The sequence below is a fragment of the Oncorhynchus mykiss genome, chromosome 4 (assembly GCF_013265735.2).
Source record: "Oncorhynchus mykiss isolate Arlee chromosome 4, USDA_OmykA_1.1, whole genome shotgun sequence".
Classification (NCBI taxonomy): domain Eukaryota; kingdom Metazoa; phylum Chordata; class Actinopteri; order Salmoniformes; family Salmonidae; genus Oncorhynchus; species Oncorhynchus mykiss.
In genome coordinates, this window is record NC_048568.1 from 15,230,819 (window position 1) to 15,251,410 (window position 20,592).

General features: G+C 44.4%; 2 protein-coding genes across 2 annotated transcripts; both read left to right on the forward strand.

The window, feature by feature from the left end:
* Positions 1 to 14,941: 14,941 nt before the first annotated feature.
* Positions 14,942 to 15,845, forward strand: LOC118964439 (protein THEMIS-like; the record flags this gene model as incomplete). The annotated part of the gene is made up of 1 exon (XM_036975717.1): positions 14,942 to 15,845. A coding segment is annotated over one exon (507 nt), but the record flags the coding sequence as incomplete, so codon positions are not given.
* A 2,127-nt stretch (positions 15,846 to 17,972) lies between these two features.
* On the forward strand, positions 17,973 to 20,538 carry leg1 (protein LEG1 homolog). Its single transcript, NM_001124381.1, is given in 6 exon segments — positions 17,973 to 18,276; positions 18,451 to 18,534; positions 18,643 to 18,827; positions 19,323 to 19,444; positions 19,665 to 19,903; positions 20,165 to 20,538. Coding segments are annotated over 6 exon segments (1,092 nt in total). The 5' UTR covers positions 17,973 to 17,981; the 3' UTR covers positions 20,332 to 20,538.
* Positions 20,539 to 20,592: the final 54 nt, after the last annotated feature.

A 20,592-nucleotide genomic window follows, 5' to 3' on the forward strand; every position in this document is an offset into this window, starting at 1 on the left:
AATCGAAAAGACATAGGCCGGAAATCCAAACACATTCCTGGCCTGCATTTGGTCATTTAGCCGGCTGACACAGCCGTTCTGTATCCTCAGCCAGGGAGCTTGCTTGTCAAGAACAGTTCAGCCTCTTTTGGGTTGTCAAACGTACGTGTTGATCCTTCGACTGTCACCTTAAACCGGGCTGGGAAGAGGAATCCATATCGGATGTTGGCCGCCCTGCATTTGTTGCGTACCTCATCAAACTCTTTCCGTTGGTTCCTCACTTCCAAGGTAAGATCTGGGTAGAAAGCCACCCTGGCTCCGTTGAAGTTAAGGGGGAACTTTTGACTAGCCAGCTTGAGGATGAGATCCCTGGTCTGGGGATAGTGCAGACGTACAATGAATGGCCTTGGTGGCCCGCCCATGGCCGGCTCCGTTGCCTGAGATCTGTGTGTGCGGTCGATCAGGATGGCCATTTTGAAGTGTTCACTCCCCAGCAATGCCTATATCAGCCCGAGACAAATTCAGTGGGTTTCCCTTTCTCAGTGTCCTCCTGGATCCCACATATTCGGATGTTCTGGCGTCTTGAATGCGACTCGAGCATTTCCAGTCGGGCTTTCAGGGTTTTGTTGTCATTTTTGAACGGTGCGCACTGTTTCTCTATGTCCTGTAGCCTGGCCTCGTGATCGACTGTCGTCTGCTCAACCTCATGCACCCTTCTCTGAGTTGCCTTCACAGTTTCGGCCAAAGTCCCAATACTCTTTGAGATATCAGCCAGCCTTGTGTCCACCTTCTTGCTTAGCGAGTTTATGGCAGCCAGTATGTCACTTTACGTAGGCTCTGTGGGGATCTCTTGGAAGCTAGCCTCTTCAGCTAACTCCTCGTGGGTTGGCGACGTTGAAATTGGTTCGTTGTCTATCTCATTCAAATTATCTTGTTTAGCGCTCCCTTTTTTGGTGCCTTTTCCCTTTGTCATATTTGTTTGAAGTTATATGTCGTGAGAGGTTAAGATAAATACTAATTTGTAGTAGCCACCAAGGGAATCTGTCAGGTCTTGGATTCTGGGTAATGGGTTCCTGTCAGGTACCGTCTTCTGGTTTAACAGATGGTAGTCAATACAGAGGCACAACATACCATCCTTTTTACGGACGCACACAACAGGAGCGGAGTAAGGATACTTAGATTTCACGATTCACCCCTTCATCAGAAGATCTTGAATATATCCCTTAACTTCTTGGAACAATGGCTTCGGGACTGACGACTACGCTCTCCGCACAGGAATGTCATCTTTGAGGTTGAGTGACATTTGCAGGCTTGGAATACACCCAAGGCCATCGCTGTCTTGTGCAAGCGCTGCTGATTCTTCATATAACATCTCCTTGGCTGTTTCTTGCTGCTTCTCGTCTAGGTGACTGATGCTAACTGGCAGGTGCGACAGTGACGGGTTTCCATCAGCTGGCGGGGGTGTTAACACTGTTGACCTTCACATTGAACTCTGATTTGCTTGATAAGTCTGTTTCAAGCACCTTCTGAACGGGCTGAATATTGCCCGGAGCTGTCTTTCGTGGCAGGATGATGTTGTGTATTGTGTTGTTGCACTGCTAAATATGGCCTCCTTGGGTCCTGGATTTCTAGCAAGCCTGCACCCATATCCAGTTGCTGTAGCAGCGTCCTTTTTTATCTGGCTCAAACACCGGGGCATCGGATTGGTCCATAGTGAGCGGAACTGTTCACTTAACCCATGCTACCTGGCCAGCAGTAATGACTATGCCCTGATGGCCAACTCTCAGGCGTCCTTGCTGCACATTGGGTGTTATGGTCTGCATACAGCTCACAATGGTCTTTGCTTTGTCAATCAGGACAGAGATGACCCCACAGAGTAGGGTCATGAGGGTAGGTCTGAGTCTCTGGTGTTCCTTGGACCAGTTCTTGAAGTACGTTGAACCCAAGCAATGGCCTCTCCAGTCGTAGACTACTCACTAGGAAAGTGACATTGATTAACAGGCTGGGGTCCTCATTCTCAGGTAAGTTTACTGTTATGGCAAACCCAACCGTCGAAAGGGATAAGGTCTCCATTTACTGCATACACCTCCAACTCGTTTCAATGAGCGGTCTGATATCCAGATCAGGTAGGTATTTGTCTTTCCAAATATGATCTATCATGCTGTCTTGAGCTCCCTTGTCAAGCAAAGCACTCACTGCTAAGCCATTCAAGTTACACTGGGTCAGGGCTCTTCTCCCTATGAGTCTTGCAACATGTTCATTTTCAGCAGCTGGTGGGTCTGGTGAGGGTAAAGTAGAGGTCTTTCTCAGTCTTTGTTGTATGCTGACTTCTTCTGGCGTGATACAGGGCGGAGTATTGGTATTACTACATGACTCTGTATTAAGTTCAGTTCTTTGGACGCTGGTTAGCCTGGGATGGTTGTCGAGGACCCCAGTGACTGGCTCCAGCTTCCCTGGCACTGCAGAAGAAGCAATGGCTACAATTAGATAGACCCTGTTCGACACATTTTGAACAGCCATAAGGTTTCTCTCATCTAGGCTGCGTTGTTTTACTCGGCACATATGATCTGATTGCCGTTGCGGTATTGACTGTTTCATTGAATCAATTATGCTGATGAGTGCATCTATTTTGGCTGAAAGATGTTGTATGGTCGCAATCTTGGTTTTACACCCAGATGCCTCTGGATTGGCACTGGAGTCTGGTACAACTCCTAACTGCGCGCATATGACATGTGTTGACAAGGCATGGGGCCTAGCCTTCATTGTCTCTCACTTTCCTCACTCGTTATTCTCATCACACGTCTCAATATTGTCTCGTCACTGACATCATTACCTGAGGTTAGGGGTTTTAGTTCTCGGCGAATGTCGGTGTATTTACGCCGAAGCCCCTGGTGCACAGTGTGTAGGAAAACATCTTGAACAGTGACACTGTATTTTATGCCTGCATCAGGTAATTTAGATGAGAACAGGACTCGTTGTTTTAGAGCTATCACACTGTAGAGGAACTGTTGTGGTGTCTCTTGCTCATCTTGTCTAGTGCACATTAGCTCCTGGAATAGTTCAGTACTGTTATTTTCTCGAGCCAGCAAAAATCTGTTATAAGTCCCAGTTTTGGGACTGGTGCAGCAGATAATAGTTCCTGTAACACAGGATAAATGACGAAACAGGAGAACAATACTAAATGTAGTATTTCTGTTTTTGCAAAAATGTCTAAAAAACTAATTTTGCTTTGGCATTAGGGGGTGTTGTGTGCAGATTGATGAGGCAACGTAACGTAACAAAATATGAAAAAATGTCAAGGGGTCTGAATAGTTTCTGAATGCACTGTATATGATTGATATGTACAGTATACTCCTTCATGTGAGATTTTGAAATAAACATGTCATGTATTCTTTCTTGTCTATCCATGTAGTCTTAATATGTCTTTGTTATTCAGAGACTAATGTAATGGTCTGATGCAGAGGAAAGTGTCAAATTAGACAGACTGTAACTTGAGCCCACTCATTATCACTGCTTTTTCTGTCAGTCCCTGTGTGCAGTTCCTCCAATGGTAAACTCTACCTCTGGCCCTTGCCAGTCATGCTGTTCACACCTTCCCAACCAGGGGACTCATTAGCTCCTAACACAGCCTGATGTCTACCTGGCTGTTTTGACAACCTGGTGCATTAGCCATGTTTTATACAACACAATTAAATGCGTTCTGTGCACTACGGAAGCTTAATGAACAAACATCTAGTCTCGCTCCTGAGGCTGATGCTTCCCACAGGCTTTTTGAAAGTTGTTTGGACAACTTTGTGTTTGTTGCATCACTGAATAAATAAAGTGATATGTGTTCTATGGTTAATCAAAAACTTTATCTACCCTCGATTCCTCTTATACAACAGTGATTTTCCCTGTTAAATAAGTGTTCAAGGGTTAAGCAGCACATCATGCATGATTAAATAAACTAAGTTTATGCTGCACACACATATAACAGCAGAACCGTCAGTAAACTCTGGGAACCCCGAGCCCACATGCAGGACAGAGTTTGATTCAGGAAAACATTGTAAAGTAAACATAGATATCAAATCAAATTGTATTTGTCACATGCGCCGAATACAACAGGTGAAATATAAAGAGCAGCAGTAAATGACAATAGCGGGGCTATGTACAGGGGGCACCGGTATTGAAGTAATTGAGGTAATTATGTACATGTAGGTAGAGTTATTAAAGTGTCTTTGCATAGATAACAGAGAATAGCAGCAGCGTGGGGGTAGCCATTTGATTAGTTGTTCAGGAGTCCTGGCTTGGGGGTAGAAGCTGTATAGAAGCCTCTTGGACCTAGACTTGGTGCTCCGGTACCACTTGCCGTGCTGTAGCAGAGAGAACAGTCTATGACTAGGGTGGCTGGAGTCTAAGACAATTTTTAGGGCCTTCCTCTGATACGTCCTGATATAGAGGTCCTGAATGGCAGGGAGCTTGGCCCAGGTGGTGTACTGGGCTGTACGCACTACCTGTAGTAGTAGTGCCTTGCGGTCGGAGGCCGAGCAGTTGCCATACCAGGCAGTGATGCAACCCATCAGAATGCTCTCGATGCTGCAGCTGTAAAACCTTCTGAGGACCCATGTCAAATCTTTTTAAACTCCTGAGGGGGAGTAGGTTTTGTCGTGCCCTCTTCACAATTGTCTTGGTGTGCTTGGACCATGTTAGCTTGTTGGTGATGTGGACGCCAAGGAACTTGGAGCTCTCAATCTGCTCCACTACAGCCCCGTTGATGAGAATGGGGGCATGCTCGGTCCTCCTTTTCCTGTAGTCCACAATAATCTAATTTGTCTTGATCACATTGAGGGAGAGGTTGTTGTCCTTGCACCACATGCTCAGGTCTCTGAGCTCCTCCCTATAGGCTGTCTCATCGTTGTCAGTGATCAGGCCTACCACTGTTGTGTCATCAGCAAACTTGATGTTGTTGGAGTTGTGCCTGGCCGTGCAGTCATGAGTGAACTGGGAGTACAGGAGGGGACTGAGCACACACCACTGAGGTACCCCAGTGTTGAGGATCAGTGTGGCGGATGTGTTGTTACCTATCCTTACCACCTGGGAGCGACCCGTCAGAAAGTCCAGGATCTATGAGGGCACTATGGTGTTGAACGCTGAACTGTAGTCAATGAATAGCATTCTCACATAGGTGTTCCTTTTTTCCAGGTGGGGAAAGGGCAGTGTGGAGTGCAATAGAGATTGCATCATCTGTGGATCTGTTGGTGCAATATGCAAATTGGAGTGGGTCTAGGGTTTCTGGGATAATGGTGTTGATGTGAGCCATGACCAGCCTTTCAAAGCATTTCATAGCTACAGACGTGAGTGCTACGGGTCGGTAGTCATTTAGGCAGGTTACCTTAGTGTTCTTGGGCACAGGGACTATGGTGGTCTGCTTGAAACATGTTGGTTTTACTGACTCAGACAGGGAGAGGTTGAACATGTCAGTGTAGATACTTGCCAGTTGGTCAGCACATCCTCGCAGTACATGTCCTGGTAATCCGTCTGGCCCAGAGGCCTTGTGACTGTTGACCTGTTTAAAGGTCTTACTCACATTGGTTGCGGAGAGGGTGATCACACAGTCGTCCGGAACAGCTGATGCTCTCATGCATGTTTGTTACTTTCCTCAAAGTTATTTAGTTTACAAGGCCTGCCACAGCCAATGAGCGTCGGAGCCGGTATAGTACGATTCGATCTTAGTCCTGTGTTGACTCTTTTTCTGTTTGATGGTTCGTCGGAGGACATGGCGGGATTTCTTATAAGCGTCCGGGTTCTTATAAGAGTCCCGCTCCTTGAAAGTGGCAGCTCTACCCTTTAGCTCAGTGCAAATGTTGCCTGTAATCCATGGCTTCTGGTTGGGCTATGTACAGTGCCTTGCGAAAGTATTCGGCCCCCTTGAACTTTGCGACATTTTACCACATTTCAGGCTTCAAACATAAAGATATAAAACTGTATTTTATTGTGAAGAATCAACAACAAGTGGGACACAATCATGAAGTGGAACGACATTTATTGGATATTTCAAACTTTTTTAACAAATCAAAAACTGAAAAATTGGGCGTGCAAAATTATTCAGCCCCTTTACTTTCAGTGCAGCAAACTCTCTCCAGAAGTTCAGTGAGGATCTCTGAATGATCCAATGTTGACCTAAATGACTAATGATGATAAATACAATCCACCTGTGTGTAATCAAGTCTCCGTATAAATGTACCTGCACTGTGATAGTCTCAGAGGTCCGTTAAAAGCGCAGAGAGCATCATGAAGCACAAGGAACACACCAGACAGGTCCGAGATACTGTTGTGAAGAAGTTTAAAGCCGAATTTGGATACAAAAAGATTTCCCAAGCTTTAAACATCCCAAGGAGCACTGTGCAAGCGATAATATTGAAATGGAAGGAGTATCAGACCACTGCAAATCTACCAAGACCTGGCCGTCCCTCTAAACTTTCAGCTCATACAAGGAGAAGACTGATCAGAGATGGAGCCAAGAGGCCCATGATCACTCTGGATGAACTGCAGAGATCTACAGCTGAGGTGGGAGACTCTGTCCATAGGACAACAATCAGTCGTATATTGCACAAATCTGGCCTTTATGGAAGAGTGGAAAGAAAGCCATTTCTTAAAGATATCCATAAAAAGTGTCGTTTAAAGTTTGCCACAAGCCACCTGGGAGACACACCAAACATGTGTAAGAAGGTGCACTGGTCAGATGAAACCAAAATTGAACTTTTTGGCAACAATGCAAAACGTTATGTTTGGCGTAAAAGCAACACAGCTGAACACACCATCCCCACTGTCAAACATGGTGGTGGCAGCATCATGGTTTGGGCCTGCTTTTCTTCAGCAGGGACAGGGAAGATGGTTAAAATTGATGGGAAGATGGATGGAGCCAAATACAGGACCATTCTGGAAGAAAACCTGATGGAGTCTGCAAAAGACCTGAGACTGGGACGGAGATTTGTCTTCCAACAAGACAATGATCCAAAACATAAAGCAAAATCTACAATGGAATGGTTCAATAATAAACATATCCAGGTGTTAGAATGGCCAAGTCAAAGTCCAGACCTGAATCCAATCGAGAATCTGTGGAAAGAACTGAAAACTGCTGTTTACAAACGCTCTCCATCCAACCTCACTGAGCTCGAGCTGTTTTGCAAGGAGGAATGGGAAAAAATGTCAGTCTCTCGATGTGCAAAACTGATAGAGACATACCCCAAGCGATTTACAGCTGTAATCGCAGGAAAAGGTGGCGCTACAAAGTATTAACTTAAGGGGGCTGAATAATTTTGCACGCCCATTTTTTCAGTTTTTGATTTGTTAAAAAAGTTTGAAATATCCAATAAATGTCGTTCCACTTCATGATTGTGTCCCACTTGTTGTTGATTCTTCACAATAAAATACAGTTTTATATCTTTATGTTTGAAGCCTGAAATGTGGCAAAAGGTCGCAAAGTTCAAGGGGGCCGAATACTTTCGCAAGGCACTGTACTTACAGTCACTGTGGGGACGGCGTCCTCAATGCACTTATTGATGAAGCCAATGACTGATGTGGTGTACTCCTCAATGCCATCTGTGCTGGAAAAACAGTCCTGTAGCTTCGTCGGACCAATTTTTAATAGACCGAGTCACTGGTTCTTCCTGCTTAAATCTTTGCTTTTAAGCGGGAATCAGGAGGATAGAATTATGGTCAGATTTACCAAATGGAGGGCGAGGGCGAGCTTTGTACGCGTCTCTGTGTGTGGAGTAAAGGTGGTCTAGAATGTTTTTCCCTCTGGTCGCACATTTAACATGCTGATAGAAATTTGGTAAAACTGATTTAAGTTTCCCTGCATTAAAGTCCCTGGCCAGTAGGAGCGCCGCCTCTGGACGAGCGTTTTCCTGTTTGCTTATGGTCAGAATACAGCTCATTGAGTGCAATTTTAGTACCAGCCTCGGTCTGTTGTGGTATGTAGACAGCTACGAAAAATACAGATGAAAACTCTCTAGGTAAATAGTGTTGTCTACAGCTTATCATGAGATACTCTACCTCAGGTGAGAAAAACCTTGAGACTTCCTTAGATATCGTACACCAGCTATTGTTTACAAATATGCATAGGCCCCCGCCCCGTGTCTTACCAGAGGCTGCTGTTCTGTCCTGCCTATAGAGTTTGTAACCCGCCAGCTGAACTGTATGTTCTTAATGTCGTCGTTCAGCCACGACTCGGTGAAACATAAGATATTACAGTTTTTAATGTCCCGTTGGTAGGCTATACATGCTTTCAGTTCGTCCCATTCTTAACCCTTGTGTGGTGTTCCGGTCTGTGCAACCCATTTTCAGTGTTTACTAAAATAAAAATGATACAATGAATTATTCTTTCAACCTGAGACTCATTGGCCTTGGCTCATTTTCTGTGATGAACATGTAAAAGAACACATTTTCATTGAGTGCACACTGTGCACCCCCTACACATTTATATTACATCTGGTGTTTGGGTCCACTGGACCCGTGGGTAAAAGTGTGGGAAAGTGTGTGTGTAGGTGAAAACAAATAAAACTGAAAGAAAAAGATTTTGTGTGTTCCTTCACTCTGTCTTCTTCTGCCCTGCGCCTACTGCTTCAACATAGCACCAAGAACCTGTCTGTCTCCCTGCCTGGCTCCCACTTTTCTAGCGCTCTTTGCCCTTTTTAGTGTGTGAAACTACACACATACATACATGTGTGTAGTTTACATACATGTTTTGCCGGAACCTGCACAATGTTATAACAATACATAATTTCTATACATTATTTCGATATATTGTAAAAAAAGAAAATGCAGTATTTTCCCACACTCTACCTCGGCCAGGTGCTAATTGGAGGAAAGACACAACAAATAAATAGCTTTGCATGTGTGGCTACTTATCACAATTAACCAGTATGACAAAAATAATCTCTGCTCAGGGGGTCTTAGAAATCATTTTTGCAGAGAGAGAAGCTAGTGTGGAAGGAGCGTCTTCCACTTTGGAAGATGAAGAATTTTCCAAATATGAGGATCATGTGTCTGTCAATTCGGAGTCTGACAGTGAGTTGGAAGAAGAGGATGAGATTGACCCTCAGCCAGCCCGAGATTAGCCAGCCCCAGGACCAGCCCATCAGCAACCAGCTCATCAGTAGTTTGCAGGAGGAAGAATATGGATGTCAAAAAATTGTGAAATTGAATGGTCTTCTTGCTCAAAGAATGAGCCACCCCGCACGGCTGCCAATGTAATAAGGATGCAAACAGGCCTGACTCGGATGGCGGTTACTCATTGTCACAGATCCCTCTGGAACTTTCATTGCGCACACCTGGACCCTATTCGCACTGATTGTATTTGTATATATGTGCCCTTTGTTCACCATGATGCTGTCGAGTCTTGTTACAATGTCCGTTGGTGCGTGTGAGTACCTGTGCTGTGTGTTTTGGGCTTTCGTGCCCTTGTGGATTGCACAGATGATTACGGGACTCGTCCCGTGTGTAAATCATTGTGCGCTTGTGTTATTTATGCAAGGTACTCCTCGCACTTTTGTTTGGGTTTCAACCCTGTGTTTTGTTACGTGTTTGTTTGGTCTTCATCCACGTGCCTTTACACGGCACGCCTTAATTTGGGTTGAGTAAAAAAAACTTTTACGCATTCCTGCGCCTGTCTCCCGAATCAATCATACCAATGTGACACTCATATGCAGGACATAAAGTCTTATTTTGAACTGTTCATCCCAGACACCATCCAGAAAATCATTCTGGACTGAAGTACTGTGGAGGAAAGGTGTGTTTTTGGAGAGAGATGGAAGGAGATGGACCAAACTCAATTTTGTGTAACTATGTCTCTGGAAAACGTTCACATTATTTCCAGGGTTATCCGCTTCGATAACCGAGACACCAGACCAGCTCGGCGGCAGAGAGACAAGCTAGCTGCAAATCAAATCAAATTTTATTTGTCACATACACATGGTTAGCAGATGTTAATGCGAGTGTAGCGATATGCTTGTGCTTCTAGTTCCGACAATGCAGTAATAACCAACAAGTAATCTAGCTAACAATTCCAAAACTACTACCTTATAGACACAAGTGTAAGGGGATAAAGAATATGTACATAAATATATATGAATGAGTGATGGTACAGAGCGGCATAGGCAAGATACAGTAGATGGTATTGAGTGCAGTATATACATATGAGATGAGTATGTAAACAAAGTGGCATTGTTAAAGTGGCTAGTGATACATGCATTACATAAAGATGCAGTAGATGATATAGAGTACAGTATATACATATACATATGAGATGAATAATGTAGGGTATGTAAACATTATATTAGATAGCATTGTTTAAAGTGGCTAGTGATATATTTTACATAATTTCCCATCAATTCCCATTATTAAAGTGGCTGGAGTTGAGTCAGTGTGTTGGCAGCAGCCACTCAATGTTAGTGGTGGCTGTTTAACAGTCTGATGGCCTTGAGATAGAAGCTGTTTTTCAGTCTCTCGGTCCCAGCTTTGATGCACCTGTACTGACCTCGCCTTCTGGATGATAGCGGGGTGAACAGGCAGTGGCTCGGGTGGTTGTTGTCCTTGATGATCTTTATGGCCTTCCTGTGACATCGGGTGGTGTAGGTGTCCTGGAGGGCAGGTAGTTTGCCCCCGGTGATGCGTTGTGCAGAACTCACTACCCTCTGGAGAGCCTTACGGTTGTGGGCGGAGCAGTTGCCGTACCAGGCGGTGATACAGCCCGACAGGATGCTCTCGATTGTGCATCTGTAGAAGTTTGTGAGTGCTTTTGGTGACAAGCCGAATTTCTTCAGCCTCCTGAGGTTGAAGAGGCGCTGCTGCGCCTTCTTCGCGATGCTGTCTGTGTGGGTGGACCAATTCAGTTTGTCTGTGATGTGTACGCCGAGGAACTTAAAACTTACTACCCTCTCCACTACTGTTCCATCGATGTGGATAGGGGGTGTTCCCTCTGCTGTTTCCTGAAGTCCACAATCATCTCCTTAGTTTTGTTGACGTTGAGTGTGAGGTTATTTTCCTGACACCACACTCCGAGGGCCCTCACCTCCTCCCTGTAGGCCGTCTCGTTGTTGTTGGTAATCAAGCCTACCACTGTTGTGTCGTCCGCAAACTTGATGATTGAGTTGGAGGCGTGCGTGGCCACGCAGTCGTGGGTGAACAGGGAGTACAGGAGAGGGCTCAGAATGCACCCTTGTGGGGCCCCAGTGTTGAGGATCAGCGGGGTGGAAATGTTGTTGCCTACCCTCACCACCTGGGGGCGGCCCGTCAGGAAGTCCAGTACCCAGTTGCACAGGGCGGGGTCGAGACCCAGGGTCTCGAGCTTGATGACGAGCTTGGAGGGCACTATGGTGTTAAATGCCGAGCTGTAGTCGATGAACAGCATTCTCACATAGGTATTCCTCTTGTCCAGATGGGTTAGGGCAGTGTGCAGTGTGGTTGAGATTGCATCGTCTGTGGACCTATTTGGGCGGTAAGCAAATTGGAGTAGGTCTAGGGTGTCAGGTAGAGTGGAGGTGATATGGTCCTTGACTAGTCTCTCAAAGCACTTCATGATGAAGGAAGTGAGTGCTACGGGGCGGTAGTCATTTAGCTCAGTTACCTTAGCTTTCTTGGGAACAGGAACAATGGTGGCCCTCTTGAAGCATGTGGGAACAACAGACTGGGATAGGGATTGATTGAATATGTCCGTAAACACACCAGCCAGCTGGTCTGTGCATGCTCTGAGGGCGCGGCTGGGGATGCCGTCTGGGCCTGCAGCCTTGCGAGGGTTGACACGTTTAAATGTTTTCCTCACGTCGGCTGCAGTGAAGGAGAGTCTGCATGTTTTAGTTGCGGGCCGTGTCAGTGGTACTGTATTGTCCTCAAAGCGGGCAAAAAAGTTATTTAGTCTGCCTGGGAGCAAGACATCCTGGTCCGTCAGGGACAAGTGGGTGGACCGCCTTCCCCTGTTTTACAACGTTACTGTTGATGACCAGCTTATGCCATGTAGGGGCCGCTGCCCCTTCAGGCAGTACATACGGTCTAAACTCGCAAAATATGGAATCAAGATCTGCGCTGCCTGTGAAGCTGCTTCATCATATGCATGGAACTTGCAATTGTATACGGGGAAGCCAGATGAAGGAGCCTCTGAGAAGAACCAAGAGATGTGGGTTGTCCTGGACGTGTCACAGCATCTCATGCGATAACTTTTTTACATCACACAAGCTTGGACAGGAGCTCCTCAAGAGGAAGCTGACGATGGTAGGAACAGTATGAAAAAACAAGCCAGAGCTCCCACCTCAGCTGTTGAATACAGGGAGCAGGCCTATCAATTCCTCTAAGTTTGTGTTCACGGCAGACACGTCCCTAGTGTCCTACGTGCCAACGACAGGTCAAAATCTGGTACTCATGAGTACGTTGCATAGGGATGGGAGAATCTGTGGCCAGGAACATCAAAAAACAGAAATCATAATGGATTTCAATGTCACAAAAGGAGGAGTGGACAATTTAGACAAGCTGGTGACTGGCTACAGCTGCAGAAGAAGAACTCTTCGCTGGCCACTTGTGATATTCTTCCATATCTTGGACATCTCAGTGTAAAACGCGTTTGCCATCTGGATGGTGTTAAATCCAGATTGGAACAGAGGGAAGCTCCAGAAGAGAGAGTTCTTTCTCGGCATTGGTAAGACCTCAAATCCAGAGGAAGACGCATATCCCAAGGACCCCAGCTTCTGCAGCCATCGTGAGGAAGATTCAGGAGGAGGATGCTGGTGCCCCATCCACCTGACCCACAGAACCAATAACCCCAATACCGGAAGTAAGTGTGAGTGATGTTGTTGCATGTGTGTGTGTCTGACTCACCTACTTTTTGGCCTGCTGTAACTATACATGTGAGTGAGATTTTGGTCAAATTCCTGAACTAAGTGTTTTCATCATTCTAGATTGCAGCTGGTAGCTACAAGAAAAAGTGCTGCAATGTGTGTGGACCCATGAAGGACAGGAACACAGTGCACATGCATCATGTGCAAGAAATACATTTGCAACACACACACACACACACAGTAAAACTACCTCTAAACACCATCCATATTGGATTTCTATTTGCCATACATTTTTGAACTGTGCTGTAATGTTTCACACAAGTTCTGAACCTATCAATTCTCATTGTTTCTACAGATTGAAAATACAATTTTTGCTAAAAGTAATATTATACTATTGATCAATTGACTATGACTTACGTGTCAGTTCATAAACCATGTGCCATGGAATCGGTACATCAAAAATCTCTTCCCAACTATTTTGCACAGCTGTCAATTTTTTGGTCCTTAAATGAAACTGGTATACTTTTTTATTTATCACTATGTTCTTTAACCAATTATGGTCTTTAATGCAGGGCCGACAGACAAGTTCCTCACTTTCTCCCCCTTCCACTTTCCTCTTCCATTTTTGCGGTAACACTGTGATTAGTTGGTTGTAATTTTGAGTAGAGCAGACACTTCCATATGTTTTTGTTAGCTGCATGTGTGACATAACAACACAAGTTCAAAAAAAGAAATCTCCAAAAATATGTTTTCAATTCATATTATTTATCAATTAGTATATTTGAGTTCAACAACAATATTTGTTGTATTGTTACCCATGTCTTGATTATAATAGATTTTTGTTAACAAAAATAACATTTTATCAAAAAAATGAATACAGCTTTTATTGACAAATAGGATCTTGCAGGGGTAAAAAGCAAATATTAACCATGTACGATGTCTATGTTGCTTGTAATTTATTTCAGTCAACATCTAAGTATTAAGTATTTTCAAGTAAATTGTTATGGCTGTATTGTTTTAAAAACCCAACAATGTTGTGGGTCCATCAGACCCGCATACATTGGGTGAATAACAAAAACATGAACACCACACAAGGGTTAAATGGAAGAAGTTTGGAACCGCCAAGATGCTTCGTAGAGCTGGCCACCCGGCCAAACTGAGCAATCGGTGGAGAAGGGTCTTGGTCAGTGAGGTGAGGTGACCAAGAAACCGATGGGCACTCTGACAGAGCTCCAGAGTTCTCTTGTGGAGAGTATAGACATGCTATTCTAGAATGATGACATCACTGATCAATGCCTGAAGCCATCTCTATAGACCATGTTTGCTGATGGCTGATGTAACTGTCCGTCTATGAGTATTGGTTATTTCCCTCTATTCTGTCCAATGGCTCTTCAAAAGTGTTGAATGGACAAAAAAACTGCATTGTAAGAGGTAATTTTTACAGTGGATTTACCACCACCCCCCCTGATACCCCTTCTCTATCACATGACATTGTGATGCCAGTGCACTGGCCACTCCAGTATGAAAAGGGGGAACTGTTACTTATCCAGGTGTAGTCAGCATGCAGTGTGTCTGGACCCTCTCCCTGCTACAGCTAGTTGCCCTGTGGGCCAATGCAGCAGTGCTCACTGAAAATGGCCTCCCCAACATCTGGGAGCAGGCACCCAGCCAGCTGCCAGACCTGCCTCAGTTGGACAACAATTTGGTTTATTGCGTCACTGAATAAATAAAGTTATACAGTGGGGCAAAAAAGTATTTAGTCAGTCAGTATTTAGTGGAAAATAAGTATTTGGTCAATAACAAAAGTTTATCTCAATACTTTATTATATACCCTTTGTTGGCAATGACAGAGGTCAAACGTTTTCTGTCGCTTGATCTATCGCTTGACTACCCAGGTGGGCCCGAAACATCCAAACTGTACCTTGAATATGAAATCTAATTGTTTTGTCATCAAATGTGTACCTTTATAAAGCATTGTAATATAGATTAATATATTCTGATTTAAATTTCTTAATAAATGGCTTTTTATTGGCCTTTACCATGTATTGCACTTTACAGTATGTCAATGTCCAAACCCCTCTCTCAGGTAAGAAAGGGACCTTACCAACATGTGGTTTTGTGCATTGTACCAATAAATATAATTTCATATATTGCTTTGCTTGCCTGTACTGTCAGGCCTTTTCAGGATCGTGGACGACAAGAGGCCATACACCAGTATACAGGAGATTGTTGACTCGGTGCGTATCAGCCCTGAGTGCCTGGGCCAACCAGAGTTCTACTGCCCTGAGAAGCTACAGCTTCCTGAGGGGACCATCCAGGCAGAGGAGAGCTTCAGACTCACTGCTATTAGGACAGAGCACGGAGACAGCCATGTTGACTGTGAGGTCACGCGGAAAGACTCCAAGCACATCTTCACTGTGAAGCTCTCGCACACTGGGGAGTTCTATGAGTGTGCCGACGACCAGTTCTACACCCTCGGGGAGCTGGTGGAATGGAAAATGCGCAAAGGAAGGAAAAGGACAGTGACTTGGGCCAAGTCTTTGCCGTCAAAAGAGAAGTGCGTGTCTGAGTTGCCAGAGGACTACAGTGGAGAGTTGGTTCTCACACCTGTCTACGAGCTTCAGACGGTATCCAAGTGTGAGTCTCAAACGTACCAATAATATTTTCACTTTACATCAAAGTTATGTTGAATGAAAAAGTCTTTAATCTCCTGATTTAAAAAATAAATAACAAATCGCAAAATGTTTTTCATGTTTTAATTGCGTTTTTCTCATCTCAATGTTGGTTTTCAAGTTAAAGGGGACACACTGCAATCTTGACAACTAACGTTCATGAAAGCTACACTGGTCTTAGGTTTTTTCAGAAGCACAGACACAAAAGTCGCCAATGTTTTGATGTGTAGTCATCATGCTGTTCAGGCAATCACGATGCATTTCTACTTTTTTAGAAAAAACACAACAGAAAACTTTATTCAAAGCTGCAGTTAAACGGATTTACTAATGTCAAACCTTTGGCGATCAATTCAATGACTTACAAAATATGTATATATGCTGCATTATGTACAGTGGGGCAAAAAAGTATTTAGTCAGCCACCAATTGTGCAAGTTCTCCCACTTAAAAAGATGAGAGGCCTGTAATTTTCATCATAGGTACACTTCAACTATGACAGGCAAAATGAGAAAATAAATCCAGAAAATCACATTGTAGGATTTTTAATGAATTTATTTGCAAATTATGGTGGAAAATAAATAAGTATTTGGTCAATAACAAAAGTTTATCTCAATACTTTGTTATATACCCTTTGTTGGCAATGAGAGGTCAAATGTTTTCTGTAAGTCTTCACAAGATTTTCACACACTGTTGCTGGTATTTTGGCTCATTCCTCCATGCAGATCTCCTCTAGAGCAGTGATGTTTTGGGGCTGTTGCTGGACAACACAGACGTTCAACTCCCTCCAAAGATTTTCTATGGGGTTGAGATCTGGAGACTGGCTAGGCCACTCCAGGACCTTGAAATGCTTCTTACGAAGCCACTCCTTCGTTGCCTGGGCGGTGTGTTTGGGATCATTGTCATGCTGAAAGACCCAGCCACATTTCATCTTCAATGCCCTTGCTGATGGAAGGAGGTTTTCACTCAAAATCTCACGATACATGGCCCCCATTCATTCTTTCCTTTACACGGATCAGTCGTCAAAGCATGCCCCAAAGCATGATGTTTCCAACCCCATGCTTCACAGTAGGTATGGTGTTCTTTGGATGCAACTCAGCATCCTCCAAACACGACGAGTTGAGTTTTTACCAAAAAGTTATATTTTGGTTTCATCTGACCATATGACATTATCCCAATCTTCTTCTGGATCATCCAAATGCTCTCTTGCAAACTTCAGACGGGCCTGGACATGTACTGGCTTAAGCAGGGGGACACGTCTGGCACTGCAGGATTTGAGTCCCTGGCGGCGTAGTGTGTTACTGATGGTAGGCTTTGTTACTTTGGTCCCAGCTCTCTGCAGGTCATTCACTAGGTCCCCCTGTGTGGTTCTGGGATTTTTGCTCACCGTTCTTGTGATCATTTTGACCCCACGGGATGAGATCTTACGTGGAGCCCCAGATCGAGGGAGATTATCAGTGGTCTTGTATGTCTTCCCTTTCCTAATAATTGCTCCTACAGTTGATTTCTTCAAACCAAGCTGCTTACCTATTGCAGATTCAGTCTTCCCAGCCTGGTGCAGGTCTACAATTTTGTTTCTGGTGTCCTTTGACAGCTCTTTGGTCTTGGCCATAGTGGAGTTTGGAGTGTGACTGTTTGAGGTTGTGGACAGGTGACTTTTATACTGATAACAAGTTCAAACAGGTGCCATTAATACAGGTAACGAGTGGAGGACAGAGGAGCCTCTTAAAGAAGAAGTTACAGGTCTGTGAGAGCCAGAAATCTTGCTTGTTTGTAGGTGACCAAATACTTATTTTCCACCATAATTTGCAAATAAATTCATTAAAATTCCTACAATGTGATTTTCTGGATTTTTTTTTCTAATTTTGTCTATCATAGTTGAAGTGTACCGGCCTCTCTACAGGCCTCTCTCATCTTTTTAATTTGGAGAACTTGCACAATTGGTGGCTGACTAAATACTTTTTTGCCCCACTGTATGTGTTCGATGGTTAATCCAAAACTTGATCAATCTACACCGATTTGCTTTATATAACCGTTAGTTTCCCTTTTAAGTTAAGTTTTCTCTGCCAATGTTTAAGGGTCATGCACGGTTACATAAACTGTAAGTTTATGCTGCACACACATATAACAGCAGCAAACTCTGGGAACCCCGAGCCCACATGCAGGACAGAGTTTGACTCAGGAAAACATTGTAAAGTAAACATAGACAATCATCAACAAACAGGAATGACGGGAGAGTAGACATGCTCTTTTCGATGCTGAAATCACTGATCAATGTCTGAAGCCTTTGCCTTCCCTATGGATCATGTTTGCTGAGGGCTGACATAACTGTTTTGGTTGTTTCTATGACCCTTGTCCAATGGCTCTTCAAAAGTGCTGAGTGGACAAAAAACGGGATGATAAGTACTGTTCACAGTGGATTTACCCCCGATACCCCCTCTCTATCATGCGATGTTGTGAGGCCAAAGTGCACTGACCACTCCAGTACAAAAAGGGGGAACTGTTACTTACCCAGGTGTAGTCAGCATGCAGTGTGTCTGGACCCTCTCCCTGCTTCAGCTAGTAGCCCTGTGGGCCAACGCAGCAGTGCTCACTGAAAATGGCCTCCCCATCCTCTGGGACCAGGCACCCAGCCAGCTGTCGGACCTGCCTCAGGCGGACAACGTGGTCACGATCAACCCCTGGAACTCCCTGCAGAGGATGAGTCTGTATAGGATACTGGTTGGCTCCACTGACAAGTATATGGCCTCCATGGGAACCAATGACAGTGCCAGCCCGTTGTGGGGCCTGCCTCTGCAGCTGGCCTGGAAAGTCAGATCAGGTATGTCGGGCCTTCATTAGGTAGGTTTGGGGAGTCTAATATATGCACATTGTTTTTGCGATAACTGTAATACACAATAATGTTGACTACGTTTCTCAGTTGTCTCGATCAGATGGTTTATCAAAGGCTGTCATGGGGGAAGAGATGTGACTGAATGCGCTTCTGTTCCCTTAGGGCGTTTGGTTGACCCCACTGGTGCTACAACATGTGGACAGGAAGGAGATCCCATGTGCATTTCCACTAATAGCTGGTGGGCATGTAAGCACTGTGACACATATTCAACCATGCAGGCCATGTGTGTAGCCCAACACTTCAATAACAGACCATTAGTAAACTCGCTCTCTCGCTCCTTCTCTCCCTCCCCAGGTGTGAACTACTACCTCTCAGTGATCCCGTTCCTGGCTGCTGTGCAGAAAGGCCTGATTGGAGATGGTCTCATTCAGGTCCAGGTACAGGCACCAGCTGAGGCAGCTGAAGACTCCTGCACCTCTTACACAGACTGCTCTGCTAAGTACCCAGACCTCATGGCCAAATGGGAAGAATTCTTCCAGGTAAGCTATTCAATGAACCTCCTTCCCCATGGGAAGCATTTTCCTTCTTGCCCTAGGAGATAAAACCGGCTTGTTAATTTAGTTGAGTGAGGCCTAGACTCAATCAGATCAATAGCAGACACCCGTATAGTGGATGTTATGGCAGTTGTCAGAAGTGGAAATATGTTGGAGCCGTCAGATTGGTGAGCAGCTGCTCTTGTGATCGTGAAGCCACACCCGTCCAACTGGCTTTCAGAACGCCAAGGTGTAGGCCGTATAGAAACAATTACGCTTAAATTGAACAATCATTCAACGAAATAATGACTTCGATCACTCTAATCAAGGTGTAGATTAGGTCTCACATTCCAGTGTTCAAACTAGTTATACTTAAGGAGGACATTGCTATTTACAAGGCGCCACTTGTGGATCTGACAGCTGCACCGCAGTTCCATCACTGGTGAATGCATAGAATTATTTGTTGTTCTTGGTTTATAATATGCTACCTTTCCATTCTAGACCCTGAAAGATGTTAGCGCATCTGAGATTTCTGACTTTGAGAAAAGGGACCAGATTCTAGGTGCCTTTTGGGCAGGTGAAACGCTCTCTTTGAATACTGCCTCATCCAGCTGCAAGGCAAAGTGAGTAGAAACATTAAGTGATACAGGTCATCACCATTTGACTTCATTTTTGGTACTCTGGTACTCTTGACACAATGTTGAGTTTCAATTAAATATAGGACTCTGTCCTTCAATCAGCTTTTACCTTGATTATTGATTATTGTTTACGAAAACAATTATTAATTCAGTCTTTTGAGTCCCAATTTAGTCCTTGTAATCACACCTTTGACCTTTGTTACAGGATGAGCTACTATTCCAGCCCAGAGGTTGCATTCGCCAAAAGCTGGATGAACGCTGCAGATTACGTGGCAGCCGCATACTTCCAGTCCAGCCTCAATAACTCTGTGCTTTTCATGGGACCTCTGCCCAGCAGAGTGCTTCAGGAGGGGGATAGTGCTCCTAACATAGCTGACCTAAGCACAGAGGAGAACCACACCCTCTATATCTTTGGTTGGATGAACAGGATGAACACGATTCTCTGTGAGTACTTTTACTTTTAGTCCCCCGAGATGGATGTTAAAAAAATATATTTGATCATTCTTTGTATGAAAAGTAAGAGGAACATTTCAGAGTGAAATTGAGATGACAGACACCAGTCAGTGAGAAAATGAAGTCTATAGTCTCCCTCTAGTGGTGACATGCATGAAGTGTATTGAAATTGAGAGATCTACAGTACCAATTCGGTTGCATCAGGTTACTTGATCACATTTTCTTAACCAGTTGTTGTTCACCTTGTGACAGTGGGCTCTCCGGTTAAGATGTGGCGCTCAGCCATGTGCTCTGACAAGGCTCGGGAGAAGGGCCGAGAGCTCCTACAGAACCTGATCCTGGACCCTAAATTCGCTGTTTCCACCTTCGTCTCCATTCTGACAGAGATGACCCGCAGCTGCACGGGCCTCAGCACATAAGTCCAATGAATAAAACTCACACAGTGCTATTTACACTTCCTGTGTTTGCCATCATTCCTTTTCCACAGTAGACAAAGTCCTTGTTGATTAATGCACAAACAATGTATTTATTGTATGACTATAATAATACATTTACATGGAAGAGTGGCTCAGTGCAAAGTGCATAATAACAAAGATAAATAAATGTTGCTTGAAATTTGAACATTATATCTCACATGCCAAAATGTTCATGGATCTTCACACTCAAACTTTAAGCTTGGA